At 38.2% G+C, this 16,315-nt stretch overlaps 1 protein-coding gene across 2 annotated transcripts in view; it reads right to left on the bottom strand.

The window, feature by feature from the left end:
- Positions 1-1,465: 1,465 nt before the first annotated feature.
- Positions 1,466-16,315, bottom strand: part of LOC115219901 (lysosomal acid phosphatase) — a 48,040-nt gene continuing 33,190 nt past the window's right edge. Inside the window, exons 6-12 of one of the 2 annotated variants that reach the window (XM_029790209.2) lie at positions 15,578-15,664; positions 11,527-11,650; positions 8,989-9,077; positions 7,881-8,073; positions 4,642-4,764; positions 2,951-2,976; positions 1,466-1,700 (exon numbers count right to left, since the gene is read on the bottom strand). In XM_029790209.2, the coding sequence (XP_029646069.1) occupies positions 4,646-4,764; positions 7,881-8,073; positions 8,989-9,077; positions 11,527-11,650; positions 15,578-15,664 (612 nt within the window). In that variant the 3' untranslated portion in view covers positions 1,466-1,700; positions 2,951-2,976; positions 4,642-4,645. The remainder of the gene's footprint in view (positions 1,701-2,950; positions 2,977-4,641; positions 4,765-7,880; positions 8,074-8,988; positions 9,078-11,526; positions 11,651-15,577; positions 15,665-16,315) is intronic. The other variant, XM_029790208.2, reaches the window with a different exon arrangement.

The raw sequence follows: 16,315 nt of genomic DNA, 5'->3' as shown, positions 1-16,315 counted from the left end.
AACTTGTTGTGTCCTTGAACAAGACATTTTATTTTGCATTGCTCTCGTCCACTCAGCTGGCAAAAATGAGTAGTACCTGCAATACAAAGGGCCAGCCTTGTCACATTCTGTGTCACTCTGAATCTCTCTGAGAACTACATTAAGGGCACGTGTGTCCGGTAAAAGAAATTACACGGTTAATTTCTAGAAATTAACAGCAACTTGCATGCTAATTTCATGAGCAGGCTGTTCTGTTGATCAGATCAACTAGAACCCTTGTTATTATTGGAATACCAGATATTATTATGAAGTTTCAGGTTCCGTTTAACAGCACAGCCCCTTGGACAAGTGTCTTCTACTTTAGGCTGTTAGTAGGCCAAATCCTTGTGGATTAAATTTAGACAGAAACTGTGAGATGGAAATTCTGTTATTGGTTGGTGAACTGAATCATCTCCCAGTTTAATATCATCTCCTGCCCTTGGGTGCCTTCAACAGAATTTACTCTATTGCAATTATTTGGTCCAGACTCTTTTCTCAGGACAATATCCTCCCTTTCTCCTTTTGATTTAAAAGACACTAAAAACGGCTGTAGATGTATCCATCCACATTTGACAAAACAATAAAAAAGCTAAATAAAAAAAGATACTGGATTTTTTGGTAGCACGTCCTGTATAATACTACCATCCTAGCCAAGGTGGAATTGGAGACTTATCACTCACATATACTTAAACACTACAGAAAGTGATGATATGCATCAATTTCATAAGTACACAAAAACAGTGGAATGATAGAAATAATAGTGCACCAAATTAAATTTCTTACAATAGTATTTACTTCATTTACATTCATGTTCTGTGTTCAAAATCTTAATGGATCAATTTTACCGTTCATTCTTCTGGACTTGATAAAATAAATACCAGGTTACATATACTGGAAATCTTTATGACTGACTATATTATATTAATTTCATAGATGTTCCAATTTCAACCAAGTCCTAGCGTCATTATATTGATTGGCTCAACACCAGCCCCATCTTCAGTCTATAGCCTCATACCAATTTCAGTCAAGTCCTAGAATGATCATATTGATTGATACAGTCCCTAACTCCCAACTGCACAATTTATAAGCCTTGTGCCAATTTCAGCCAAGTTCCAGAGTCATTATATCGATTCCTCCTAGCACCTCAATTCATAGTTTTTTTGCCAATTCCAGTGAAGTACTGGATCAATACAACCAATGGTTCTCAGCTTCCCAAACTTATAGCCTTGTGCTAAGTTCAACGATGTATTGGAGTCGATATAATCGATTTGTTTTTCCTTTTCATCACTGTTAGTCTTGTACCAATCTCAGTCAAGTAAATGAGTCAATATTACAGGTTGTTCCCACACCCTAAGCATTTTAAAGCCATGTGCCAAGGAAAGAAATCATTATTATTTGATATGCACCAAGTGAATATGTAATAGGAAAATAGATCAATAAGAATATATTGCTTTGTTGATGGTAGGAAATATTTAGTTATAAAGTGTAATAAATTATAAAATATATCAAGTAGTTTTTTTTTCAAAATCTACTTAGTATGTACAGGAGTCTTTTTGTGGAATTTTGTTTTGTCTTAGTTTTCATTTAAATATTTCTGTAGTAATGTTTGTAATCCATCATTTGGAGAAATCCTTTGTGGTGTAATAACAATCTGTCTCTTCTCTTTGGTGTGTTGATGGTTTCTGAAATGAAGATGATTAGAATATTATTATCATTAATAATAACATGATAGTGATGATGTTGAAGGTAATATTGAAGGCGATGATGATGATAAAAGAAAAAGTGATTAAATCAAGTTCTATAGTCATAAGAAGGGGAATTTTTGAGGGAGGTAACCTTATCCCCTCTGCTCTTCTACCTAGCTCTGACCTCATTTACAAGTTCGCTGCATGATACCACCAATGATTATAAATGCTACAGATATACCACTAAGCATTTCCTCTCTAAGGATGACTTTAAACCATTTGCATGAGACAATATCTTGCTGGAGTACTTGCTAAAAATCATTTATGAATTCAGCTAAGATATAAAAATGAGAAAAGTCCTGTACAAATGTGATGAAGCTACAATAAGAAAGGGAAATTGAATCAAAGCAGTAGAGATCAAATGAAATCCAAGACACTGAAAGTAAGACCAGAATCATCCATAGATGATTATAATGAAATAAAACTAATAAGGTTCAAATGATATAAATACATTTTTTATTAAAAACTGCAGCTCCAATTAAATGGAAATTAAATGAATTGATGAGGTCTAACAGAAAATAAAAGGAAACTTCTAATAGTGACCTGAAGCCACTATCCTAAAGCTGATACAAATAGATTATATGTATGCTTCATACAAGTAGGATGGGGTCTGATACAAATAGAGATCTACTACAAAGTAGCAACAGTTGGGCTATAAAAATACTTAGAAGCAAGCAAAGGGAAATCTGATTACTCTTTAGTATTTCAAGATAATTTTTATGTACTTTAGGTAAATATAAGTTAAAATGAGATATCAGCATTATTTTCATTTTTGCGTAATTTAGATGATAATTTATTCACTGCACCTTGTATATATATATACAACAGGCTTCTTTCAGTTTCCGTCTACCAAATCCACTCACAAGGCTTTGGTTGGCCCAAGGCCATATTAGAAGACACTTGCCCAAGGTGCCATACAGTAGGACTGAACTTGGAACCATGTGGTTGGGAAGCAAGCTTCTTACCACAGAGAAATAGCTAAATTTGTCCTGTTTATATATCAGCTATATAAGTTACATATATACTTTGGAAATACTATGAAACCAATATACAATATGTATAGTATAAACATACACAATGTACATGTGGAAAGTGGAAATAATAAAGCTTTGATAAAATGAGACATGCATGTACCAAAGGGTACAGCAAATTGAAGTTTTCAAGGATGTTGAAATGGGTATACTCACCAAAGCATTGCATTGACGTTTATTTCCTGGTAAAAAGAAAATGGAAACAAGATAAATTAGATTATGAAAGATTCAAATTCGGGGTTTCTAAGAAAGTCACAAATTCTGTATTTTGGAAAATATGTCATTAGTTATTGTAATAAACATTATGATAAATATTATAATAAATATTATGATTGCCAGATAAGACTGGAGCCTGGTGCAGCCTTCTGGCTTCCCAGATCCCCGGTCGAACCGTCCAACCCGTGCTAGCATGGAGAACGGATGTTAAACGATGATGATGATGATGATGATGTCTACATGGGACACTGTAAATCATGGTACAAAAAACATGGAATGGTCATGACTGGGACGTCATTGATCATAAGCCTGTGCGATCAGTGCTAACAGATTTGGGGCTAAATAACATAAACAAGCAACTACTTTTGAAATTAACATCACAACTCCGTTGCAAGCATTTGGCTCAGGTGTGCAGATTGAGGTTAATTTCCTCTTGTTTCAGAAAAAGGTCACAGTTACTCTTTACTCTTTTACTTGTTTCAGTCATTTGACAGTAGCCATGCTGGAGCACTGCTTTTAGTTGAGCAAATCGACCCCAGGACTTATTCTTTGTAAGCCTAGAACTTACTCTATCGGTCTCTTTTGCCAAACCACTAAATTACGGCGACGTAAACACACCAGCATCAGTTGTCAAGTGATGTTGGGGGATAAATACAGAAACACAAACATACACACACACACACATAGGATGGGCTTCTTTCAGTTTCCGTCTACCAAATCCATTCACAAGGCTTTGGTCGGCCCGAGGCTATAGTAGAAGACACTTGCCCAAGGTGCCACACAGTGGGACTGAACCCAGAACCATGTGGTTGGTAAGCAAGCTACTTACCACACAGCCTCTCCTACACCTATTGAAATTAACAGTTACTGACCATCCTTCTGTGGCAAAACCATAAAAAGCAAAAAGAGCATATACAACAGAATATAAGTGACTTGAGAGAAAACTGGGGATATGAAGCAGTGTTCAAGAAAGAAGACTGTGCTGTTATGGTCATGTAATGTGTATGAATGAAGTCTGTTGCATCAAGAAGTGCTGAGTTGTAATTGTGGAGGGAATGTGTGGAAGGAGTAGACCTAGGAAGACACTGGATGAAGTGGTGAGAAAGGATCTTCAGATGTTGGATTTCACAGAATGGGGATGGCAGAGGATTGAGATCTCTGGCAGCTCGCTGTGCCTGAGAAGACATGTCATGCTAAGTAAATACACAGTTGTCTTTGCATACTGGCATGTCACCTGTGTCCCTCTTCAGCCAGAGCCATGTAAAAAAAGCACCTATGCTGGGTGCTGTGTAATAGCACCCAGTTCACTCAGGAAAGTGGTTGGTGTTAGGAAGGGCATCCAGCCATAGAAAGACACACACACACACACACACACACACACACACACACACACACACACACACACACACACACACACACACACACACACACACACAAAGGCAGTACAGAAGGGGAGGTTGGTCCAGTGTTGCCACTGACAACACAGGTGACAAGATGAACTGAAAGGGCCTGATTGATAAGAGTGGTGGCATAAGGAATGGAAAACAAGTGGGTCATGTGCCAAGAAGTTGTACAAAGGAGTGATAAGGACAGGGAACTTCATTAATTGAATGATTTAAAATAATACTAACTATATCACATACCATGTTGATTATCCGAATAATGAAGTGATTTGCATTCCCTTTCCCAGTCTCCTGGTAAACTGTCTTTTGTTAATTCTACAAATTTCTCATATGGACAGTCCTTGGAGCAACCTAGAAATGGTAAGCAATTAGAATTTTAGGAATATTGAGATTTTCAACATAATGCCAGCTCTAATGCTGCATCCTTCAATAGTGCTATCATATACACACACATATACATACAGTTAATCCAAACATGAAAACACAAAGAGAAAACACAACAACGCTAGGTTGTGGAACAAGTATAGTATTATTGGACGCTCAGGAACGATGGGAAGGAGGGTTTTACGTTTCAAGCGGAGCTCTTCGTCAGAAACATAGGAAAAGGAAAGATACAGAGAAGGGAAGATGGAGGAAAAAAAATCACCAACGGTCACATGCATTTACAAGAGTATACATTCATTCATTTGCACACACACACACACACACACACACACACACACATACAGGTAGTTATGGCAAACCCAAGCTGTTTCCTCTTGAAGAACATCTGCTTATTCCATTATTGCAATCAATGTGTATCCATAGTTACAGTTGTTTGTTTATCAAAATACATATTAAAATTGAGGATTATAGAAATATTATTTGCAGAGTTATATAAAAAAACCCAGGAAAATGGAATTGTTTTGTATTATTTATTCCCCATTACACATGTTCCATTTGCAAATAGAAATTATATATAACATGTAAATATTTGTAATTCCCATTAGTAAATGAAACATGTGTAATGGAGAATAAATAATACCAAAAAATTTCCATTTTCCATTTTGCTATACACAAATACACACACACACACATGACATACACACACATATGTAAATACTTGCATATACATACACTCACTCAAACATACATGTAACATACAAGCTTACACATACATTTGCATAAATACATACGTATACATATATGAGGTGCATTCCAGAAGTTTTGAGATTTTCCTTTAGGATAGTCAGTAATAACTGTCCCACATTATTGTAATTTTAGTATATCATATCATTACTACACATTTGATAAGTTATCCTGCCTACTCTTGTTATTCCAGATTAAAGGAAACAGCTGTAACCACTTTGAATACACTCTACTAAACACTGCATGTCACAGCTCACTTGTTTGCGGAATGCAATTAGGATGTAAGGATAATTTAGAAGCTTGCTATGCAATGAAGTTTTGTGTTAAACAGGGCAAAATGCTACTGAAGCTTATGGAATGGTTAAGGCGGCGAGCTGGCAGAAATGTTAGTGTGCCGGGCGAAATGCTTAGCAGTATTTCGTCTGCCGTTACTTTCTGAGTTCAAATTCCGTCGGGGTTGACTTTGCCTTTCATCCTTTCGGGGTCGATTAAATAAGTACCAGTTACGTACTGGGGTTGATATAATCGACTTAATCTGTTTGTCTGTCCTTGTTTGTCCTCTCTGCGTTTAGCCCCTTGTAGGTAGTAAAGAAATAGGTATTTCGTCTGTCACTATGTTCTGAGTTCAAATTCCGCCGGGGTTGACTTTGCCTTTCATCCTTTCGGGGTTGATAAATCAAGTACCAGTTACGCACTGGGGTTGATGTAATCGACTCAATCCGTTTGTCTGTCCTTGTTTGTCCCCTTTATGTTTAGCCACTTGTGGGCAATAAAGAAATAAGAAGCTTATGGAATGCTCCAGAGTACCTATGGGCACTAGCGTAGCTGGGGTGCTGGTGGTAGGGGCAGTCCGCCCTGGGTGGCACTTTTAAAGGGGCAGTACTTTTCATCCTGTTGTAGGGTGTTGCTGTAGGCAATATGTATTTTTTGTGGTGTCTGGAGCAGCAGATGGAAGGGCCACCCCGGGCAGCACACACTCTAGCTATGGATTAACTTGTATGACCCTAGCATCTGTTTTCATTGGTTCAAAAGTCCAGGCAAAGTGAGTCTACTGGGAGGCTCATGATGATCCCATTTTTTGGTCACAAGGGCATGGGCATCATCTACATCTACTGGGTTCCATCTGGCTAGATGGTCAATAAAAGAGTACTTTTTGGAGGTTTTGAGGGAGTTCAGGTAGAGTACCTGCACCAGGATAATGCACCAGTCCACATCTCCATGCTGTTAACCAACTACTGTCTTATGCTCTCTCTACAGTCCAGACTTTGAACCTTATGACTTTTGATTGTTTCCCAAACTGAGGAAGAAGTTGAAGGAGGCTATGACAAGGGTCTTGCATGCCTTTTTTTTTGAGGACTTCCATGAAGTAGCTGGAGCGCTACAACAAGTGCATTGATGTTAGAGGATCCTACTTTGAGGGAGATTAGGGGTTTTCCCTTCTTTGAAATTAATAAATATCTCTCCTGAAAAAGTCTGAAAACTGCTGGAATATACCTTGTATATTTATTTTCATCTATTCAGAAGTAATGAGAAGAACAGAGAAAAGAATGAGCTGAAAAGAACACTTGGGAAGACATAGAATGAAGAAATGCTAGTTTAGATTTGAGAATATGGCCCATATATGGACATAGAATTAAGAAGAATGGATTAACATCTTCTCTGCATGTATAGAAAGAAATAAAAGCAAAAAAAAAAATAATAGAATTATAACAAAAAGTATAATAATATTAAAATAATAAAAACTAATAATAGGATAACAAAAAATAAAATGTACCCTAAAATAAAAAGCAAAAATAAAATCAATAAATGTTGAAACAACACTGCTTCTACTGGTGCTGCTGGTGGAAATGATGATGGTGGTAGTGTGGTGGAATAGTGAAGGTGGTGGGGTAGTGGTGGTGGTGGTGGTGGATGTTGTGCTAGTGATAAAGGCATTGATGCTGCTGCTATTGTTGTTGTTGTTAAGCAACAAGACGGGTAAGGGTGATTAGGTGATGGTCTAGGGCTTAGGGGCAGGAGACCCCAGACCTTGGAAAAAAAAAAACTTTGGTCGTCTTGTTGTAGTCGAGGGCTCTTTGCTGACGCCCGACACCACTGGGAGGTGGCCCTTGAAGTCGCTGGAAATGGAGATCTCCAGGTCCAAATTCTTGAATGGCTGATGATGCTGTTGATAATGAGAGTGGCAGTGGGAATTGATAGTGGCAATGGTGGGGGTGAAATGGAATTGTAGCATTGGTAGGAATTGGTGTGGGTGGTAGTGATAGTGGTCACAGTGATGATCATAACGGTGGTGGTGGTGATGATGATGATGATGATGATGAAAACAATAATTGACTGACCTGGAATGGTGAGCTGGTACGGTGGCTGCATGTAGTTCAGCAGATCAACTGTAGTATTTTTATACCATACTTGGACGTAGTAACCTTGGTCTAAACTTTGATGAAGTTCCAATATCACACTGGCAGCATATGGAGGACTTAAGCCATTGGAAACACTTAGGGCATTGAGTAAAGCCGACACAGTAGCATCATGCTGGAGGAGAACAGACAAAAAGGTCGAGAAATTATACAACTCTGTGTGTGTGTGTGTGTATTGAAATATTGTTCTTTGAAATGAGATAACATAATGATTAGCCAATGTTTAGAATTTCATTTAAATCCAAATTACAATAAATTATTAAACATAATTTGTCTTTTGATCTATATAACATGTTTGAATAAATTACAGAGTGTGAACAAAATAAAACAGGCAATTTGGTTTATCTTTTATATATATACTAGCAGTATCGCCCGGCGTTGCTCGGGTTTGTAAGGGAAATAACTATAAAGCATTTTTAGAGAGTTATAGCCAAAAATTGGAAAAAAAAATGATGGTAATTTTTTTTTTTAGTTAAAAAGGTCGAGTTGCGTCCCCTAGATAGTCTGTGGTTTGTGTTTCTGATTCTCGACCCCATGTCGAATTTATCGATTTTTTTCAGAACTGGGGGAACTTTTCAAAATTTTCGCTGCGTTAGTTTTGAATTATGACATTGGGCTATGTGTGTGTCAAGTTTCATCAGAATCGGTTGAAAGCCGTGGTCAGGGTGAGGGTACAAGCAAACAGACACACAGAAACACACACAGACAAACTGCCGTTTATATATAGAGAGATCATCATCATTTAGCATCTGCTTTCCATGCTAGCAAAGTGTGTTTTTTATGTTTTTTTTTGTTACTGTATTTCTTAAAATTTATTGTAGAGCAGTCATAATCCACGGCGAATCTAAAATAACAACACTATCATTGTTAATTCATTGTGCTGACAAAATTTGTTGGTCCATGCATACTCTAAGTCTATTCTGCTTTCTTGTGATCTTCATACTGTAGACTAGTGATGGCGAATCTTCAATTTGGAAGCAATACAATGATGACAACAATACCAATAAGAACAAGAACAATAACAACTTACCCCTGAGTAGAAATATAACTTGGTTTCAGGTTTTTGGCGCTCAATAGCAACGCTATTCATGTTTGAAATAATTTTCTTCAGTATTGGCCCTAGAAAAAAATAGATAAAAAATTCCTAAAGATCATCGACCCCTTTTAAAATTAAAGTTTAGTTTTCTGTCATGATGGAGTCATTTTGTAAGAATAAGAAATACATACATGAATCACACCCGCAACATGATGGTGGGTCATAACTGTAAAGGCAGTGAATTGGCAGTCATCAGACTGTTGGATAGAGCCCTTTACTATATTTGTTCTTACTGTCTAGGCCCTGAGTTCAAATCCTGTCAAGGTCAACTTTGCCTTTTATTCTTTTGGGGTTAATGAAGGAGGTATCAGTTCAAGGGTAGGGGTGGATTGATGGAATTGTTAGATGCTTTGCAGTATCTCTTCTAACCTTATACATTCAGAAATTAAATCCCACCTTGTCACCAAAAAATGGTGACACATCAATCAGGAGTATCAGCAATTAAAAAAAAAAAAAAAAAAAAAAAAAAACTAAAGGAAGTTTTGTTTCCTTGTTTCAGTCGGAAGATCAACCAGCAGTTGTAGATGTGAAATAAAGTACATGTCTAGGGTTGGTACAATAGAGGAATTGTGATACCTTGTATCTCATCTCATACTCTCTGTATCAGGGGTTTTCAACCATATTTTTATCTATGGATCCCTTTGACTATTATTTCATTCTGGTGGACCCCCATAGCCATTCAGTGTTTAAAAACTAGTTTCATAGAAACTTTTGTCAAAATTCCTGTTTTGTTTTTCACACATTAACTTGTGTTGGTTGAACTATGTAAAATGTTAAAAAAAGAAAGGATTCTGACAGGAGACTTTAATTTGAATCCCAGTAAAATAACAAGCTTGTATCATAGAACCAAGTTCAGTCTCAGGTGGGTTGGTATTAAAAGAGTTAAAGATACATCATATATGTTTATAAAGAAACGTTAGGGTTGGCGAGAGGGGAAATCAGGATTGTTTGGTTATAGATAGTCTTTGTCATGGTTGTATGGTCAGAACCATTGTGCAACAACAGTTGGGTGGGTGGAGAGTGGTTTGGTTGTCATTGGTGTCCTTTTTCACCTTCAGATCAACCCTGACTGATTAGACCTGTGGTTCTCAACCAGAGTCCATATGGCCCTGAAGATCTACATAAGATTTTTGGGAGTCCATGTGACAAAATAATAAACTGGGGATCCACTTTAGTATTTTAGGGGCCCTTGAAAAAATTTTGCTTTCGATGTATGTATTGGTATGCATTGCAAGAAACAGCTAGGTTTCTTTCTATAGCATTTTACATAGTTTGACCTGTACAAGTTACTGTGTGTAAAACAACAAAACAGGAATTTTGAAAGAAGTTTCTATAAAACTAGTTTTTAAACGAAAGAGTAGTTGTATACTGTCAACTTATTGCGACAGTCCCACGAAGGAAATCACACAACTGCTATTTAGCCCTAGGAAGCATCAACACTTCATGTCGGCCTTGACACATTTCCTGTGTCCTTATGTTTACAAGGGGGAAAAAAGCACCCCCACCCAGCTAAGCCTGCAACCAGAGACTAGTTTCTGAGTCTTTGCTCATCATCAGTCTGGAGTAGCATGGCCTGCTAGCTGGAGATGCCTGTCTAGGCCTTGTAAACATATAAGAATTCTAGTGAAATAAATCCACTGATTACAAAAATAGAAATATTACATAAGCTTTGCTATGCTACTCCTGACTGATGACAAGCAAGACTTAGAAACTAGTCTCTGGATGCAGGCTTAGCTGGGTGGGGGTGCTTGTCTCCCCCTTGTAAACATAAGGACACAGGAAATGTGTCAAGGCCAACAGGAAGCGTTGATGCTTCCTAGGGCTAAATAGCAGTTGTGTGATTCCCTTCAAGGGACTGTCACATTAAGTTGTCAGTATACAACTACTCTATTGTACCATTACTGCTTATATCTCCCTGAGATATTTCGAAATGTAATATTTCTAGTTTTTAAACACTGAATGGCTATAGGGGTCCATGACAGCCAAATAGTAATCAAAAGGGACCATAGATGAAAAATGGTTGAGAACCCTTGGATTAGACCAATGATCAAGGAAAGGCATTCCTGTCAAATCCTTTCTCTTTTTTTGCATGCACATCATCATTTAACATCTGTTGTCCATGCTGGCATGGGTTAGATGGATTGACCAGTGCTGGCAAGCTGCATAATGTGTCTGAATTACACTAACTAATGTGCACTTATCCTTTCTTTTTTTAAATGGTAGGGTGTAATGTGAAAGATTTCACTACCATTCATACACAGATGAATGACTTTTAGAAACTTCCTTATTGGCTGATAACCAGGTGTTGTTGTGGCCAATTTAGGATTGGTTATTGTCAGATATGGTTACTGCTATGTATTTTGCATTAAGGCTACTCTGAGGTGTGGCTGGACACAGGTTGCTATCAGGTGTGTTCGGTGTCAGATGCTACCACTGCCAGGTATAGCCGCCTTTCACTTGGACTTTACTTACCTCCTTTAAGTTTTGCCATTAACGGAGATCCAAACATCAAGTCGAATTTGTTGTCGTGTAGCTTCTGAAGTTTCCTCAGAACACTCTCATTTACCCATGATGGTAATGATTGGTTATGGGCCTTCTGAAAAATGATTGGTATGAAGAAAAGTGTCATCATCATCATCATCATCATCATAGTAACAACAACAAAAACAATGAAGGAGCCTCTACGATTTTACTTTACCTGCTAGAGAGAGCAGCCATATTCTTCTCAAATCATGCTTTTAAAAAGAGGAGGACAGGATAAAGGTAGTCACTATGGATACACTATGTTTTATACAAAGATTAGATGGTCATGAATGGAATGTCTAGGAGTTAACAATAACTCTGACCACTCATAGGTTGACTGACCCTATAGAGGCTTTCTTCTGTAACTCAATGGGTCTTTAGCATTAGAAATAATCTGTTGAATATATATACCAGAAGGTCACAGGTCACAAGTCACAAGGTCAAGCAGCTAAGACATGACTTGTTTTGAATCATTTCCTGATATGACTATGATGTGAGTTGTCTCTTATAGCTGGAAACTAATATTGGGGTATGATTGAAGATAACTGCATTGATGGTGGTGACAATGGTTTTGTGGTGATGGTGGTAGGTAGTGATGGTAGGAGGTGGTGGTGGAGGTGGTAATGGTGGAAGTGATGATAGTGGAGGTGGTGGTGGTTCTAATTATGCTGCCGCTGTTATTTCAGTTTCTTTTAGTCTTAGGTCAGTCCTGTTCTATGAAAATCTATAATTCAAGTCATTCCAGCCATGATCATCCTGTCTTTTCATTCTGACACAATATATCGAGGCACACACATTCCAGTCCGATGCATCCTTTATAGTCTTTTAACATTGTAGTGTGTGAGTTGAATGTAGCTGCTATTTCTAGCTGTTCATTCTTTGGCCCACTACTGATGTTGCTGAAAGAATTCTTGAATTAATGAAACAATACATTTACACACACACACACACACACACACACACACTTAAAAACCTAATTAAGTTGAAGGAGAATGTTATCTAGGATTGGTCCATGTTTTTGAGTAACATTTACAACAACAACAACATGCTGCTGCTACTACTACTACTACTACTTCTACAGTTCTGCTTTTCAAATAGTTATGGATACTCTAAGCAGTGTGTGCGTTTTGATACTGTAATTGTAGTATGGGGTCTAGTAGTAGTAGTAGTAGTAGTAGTAGGAATGGTAGTAGTAGAAGTAGTAGTAGTAGTAGTAGTAGTAGTAGTAGTAGTGGTGGTAGTAGTTAGTAGTAAAAGAAAAAGGAGAAGGAGGTTTTAGTAAACACTGTAAGCAAATCCTTGAAAGAATGTAGTTCATCACGTGTGTGTGTGTGTGTGTGTGTGTGTACATGTGTGTGTATGTGAGTGTGTGTACGTATGTGTGAGCATGCATATGCATGTGTTTGAGTGTATGTGTGTATGTGTGTATGAGTGCATGTGTGTGTGTGTGTTGTGTGTGCATGCGTGTGTATGTGTCTATGTGTGTGAGATTGTGTGTGTTCCTTTCACCACTTGACAACTGCTGTTGGTTTGCTTACATCCCTGTAACTTAGTGGTATGGTAAAAGAGAGTGATAGAATAAACACCAGGTTTGGAAAGAAAAAGTCCTGGGGTTGATTTGGGCGAGTAAACCCTTCCACGTGGTGCCCTAGCATGGCCATGGTTCAACGACTGCATCAAATAAAATATAAAAGATAAAAGATGTTCAGTCGCACATGAGTTGATGGCTAAAATCTTACTGTCCTTGCTGACCACTAATAAATGAATAATAATCAATGCGCATAATTAAGTTCTGTTTCATTAAAATAACCAGCTGTTCTAAAATGCCTTTCAGTGAAAGTGCGCAGGAGGGAGTTACAAAAAGGTTAAGGACCACTGTTTTGTTGCCATTTGGTCAAGTTTGTTTGGATATAATTAATGTCTTTTGAGTAAATCTTTAGTATTTAAGCTGGCTATATCCAGCTCTAATATTAAATCTGTTTTATGTTCAAATAAGCTAAATCTGGCCTCTCACACCTACCCTACAATCATTGTCATTATCATCATCATCATTTAACGTCTGTTTTTCCGTGCTGGTATGGGTTTGATGGTTTGATGGTTTGACCAGAGCTGGTATGGTTAGGGACCACATCAAGCACCATTGTCTATTCTGGCATGGTTTTTTTTTTGTGGCTGGATACCCTTCCTCATGTCAACCATTCTATAAAGTGTATTGGGTGCATTTTATGTAGCACCAGCACCAGTGCTTTTGATGTGGTACCAGCACCAGTGCTTTTAACATGGAACCAGCACCAGTGCTTTTTATGTGACACCAGCACCAGTGCTTTTAACATGGCACCAGCATCAGTGCTTTTTATGTGGCACCAGCACCAGTGCTTTTAACATGGTGCCAGCACCAGTGCTCGTTATGTGGCACCAGCACCAGTGCTTTTCCATGTGGCACCAGCACCAGTACTTTTAATTTGGCACCAGCACCAGTGCTTTTCCATGTGGCACCAGCACCAGTACTTTTAATTTGGCACCAGCACCAGTGCTTTTGATGTGGAACCAGCACCAGTGCTTTTAACATGGCACCAGCACCAGTGCTCGTTGTGTGGCACCAGCACCTGTGCTTTTAACATGGAACCAGCACCAGTGCTCATTGTGTGACACCAGCATCAGTGCTTTTTATGTGACACCAGTACTGCTATCAATTCTGCTGTGACAGACATGTCTTCTTGAGTACAGTTTGGTGCCAGATATCTCAGTCTTTAAAAGTAAACAGTCATATCATTGGAATCTTGAAGCTATGTGATAATACCTGATTAATTCAAAACAATGTGAATAAAGAAGCATTACTTTTGACAGAAAACTGGAAGCTAAAGGGTTAATTTAATTTCTTGTCTATGGTCACAGGCCCTGTAGATGATTGCAGCACTAATCAAACCGATGGGTTTCCCAGGCCAAGATTCATAAAAGTGTGATTTGCTCCGTGAAAAGTAGGAAGAAATCCAAAGACAAAGTATTTTATGTCTTGCATTCTGTTCCCTATTTCCACCCTGCTTTCCAAAGATAATGGCATTTCTCTTCTCTTCAGGGCTTCAGGGTTTCATCATGACCCTGAAGGGTGGCTCACGGGTGCTGTACTTTGACAAAAGGCAACCAGTGATTTTGTCTGGGACTCTTTATTGAGTATTTGCAGCTAACATGTAAATCTATGGGCTACTCCCCTATCTGCAAACTAGGGACCCATTGGATAAGAATTATCATCACCATACCTCTGTTCTGTCCTATAGCTATCTCAAAAGGAGTTAGAGAGATAGAAAATATTAGATGAATGTGAAGGGTGAGTAAAAGTCTGGGACTTCTGCAATAAGAAAAGAGGGAATGAGGAAGGTCATTAGACAGTTCCAGCCAGATTACCTCTTTCGGGGCTATATCTGGCCCAGATATTTATCTGTTTTATCAGCAAATTGGGCTAGATCCAGCCTCTCATACCTGGTTGACAATGTGATTCTAAAAATGAACAATCACATCATTGAAATCTCAAAGCTATGAGATAATGCAGGATGTCTTTAAAAGAATCTGAATAAATAAGCATTAAACACACACACACATATATATATATATATATACATATACAATGGGCTTCTTTCAGTTTCCATCAGCCAAATCCACTTGCATGGCTTAGTTTTGCCTGAGGCTATAGGGCTATAATAGAAGAAACACACACACACACACACACACACACACAGAGACACACGCACACACACAGAGACACAGACACATACACACACACACACACACACACACACACTCACGACATAGTTCTTTCAGTTTCTGTCAAGCGAATCCACTCACAAAGGCTTGGCATAGCCCCAGGTCTGTAGTAAAAGACACTCGCCAAGGTACCATGCAGTGGAACTGAACCTGAAACCATATAGTTGGGAAGCAAATATCTTAACTACACAACCATGCATGCACTTACAATACAAGCAAATATAAATACAAGCAAACTGACCCAGCAAGAGAGAGTATCTGCTACCATCCAAATCTTCTTGAGGTTTGTGTCTACTCCAGTTTTGTTACTGATGAAGTTGATGAAGTCCTAAAACACACAAAAAAAAAAAAATTATTTTAAACAATAATTAGAGCAGAGAGAGGCAAAAATCAGTAGAGCGGTAGTAAAACTGTCTTGTGTTATTAAGTTACATCCTGTGTTCAACTTTTAATTTCCTTCTCTCTGGTCAATAAAATATGTACAAATCAACTTTTTGTGTTTCGCTTTACATTTTAATCTGTACCTTGTCCCATCTTTCTCTCTTTGTATGTATGTCTACATGCATGGATATACTCTTTACTCTTTTACTTGTTTCAGTCATTTGACTGCGGCCATGCTGGAGCACCGCCTTTAGTTGAGCAAATCGACCCCGGGATTTATTCTTTGTAAGCTCAGTACTTATTCTATCGGTCTCTTTTGCCGAACCGCTAAGTGACGGAGACGTAAACACACCAGCATCGGTTGTCAAGCAATGCTAGGGGGACAAACACAGACACACAAACACACACACACACACACACAATAATATATATATACATATACACGACAGGCCTCCCTCAGCCTCTGTCCACCAAGTAATGTCTACATGCATGGATATACTCTTACTCTTTTACTTGTTTCAGTCATTTGACTGCGGCCATGCTGGAGCAACCGCCTTTAGTGAGCAAATCGACCCCGGATTTATTCTTTGTAACTCAG

Source organism: Octopus sinensis, linkage group LG15 (genome assembly GCF_006345805.1).
Source record: "Octopus sinensis linkage group LG15, ASM634580v1, whole genome shotgun sequence".
Taxonomy (NCBI): domain Eukaryota; kingdom Metazoa; phylum Mollusca; class Cephalopoda; order Octopoda; family Octopodidae; genus Octopus; species Octopus sinensis.
This window is presented reverse-complemented; position numbering and strand designations above follow the sequence as displayed.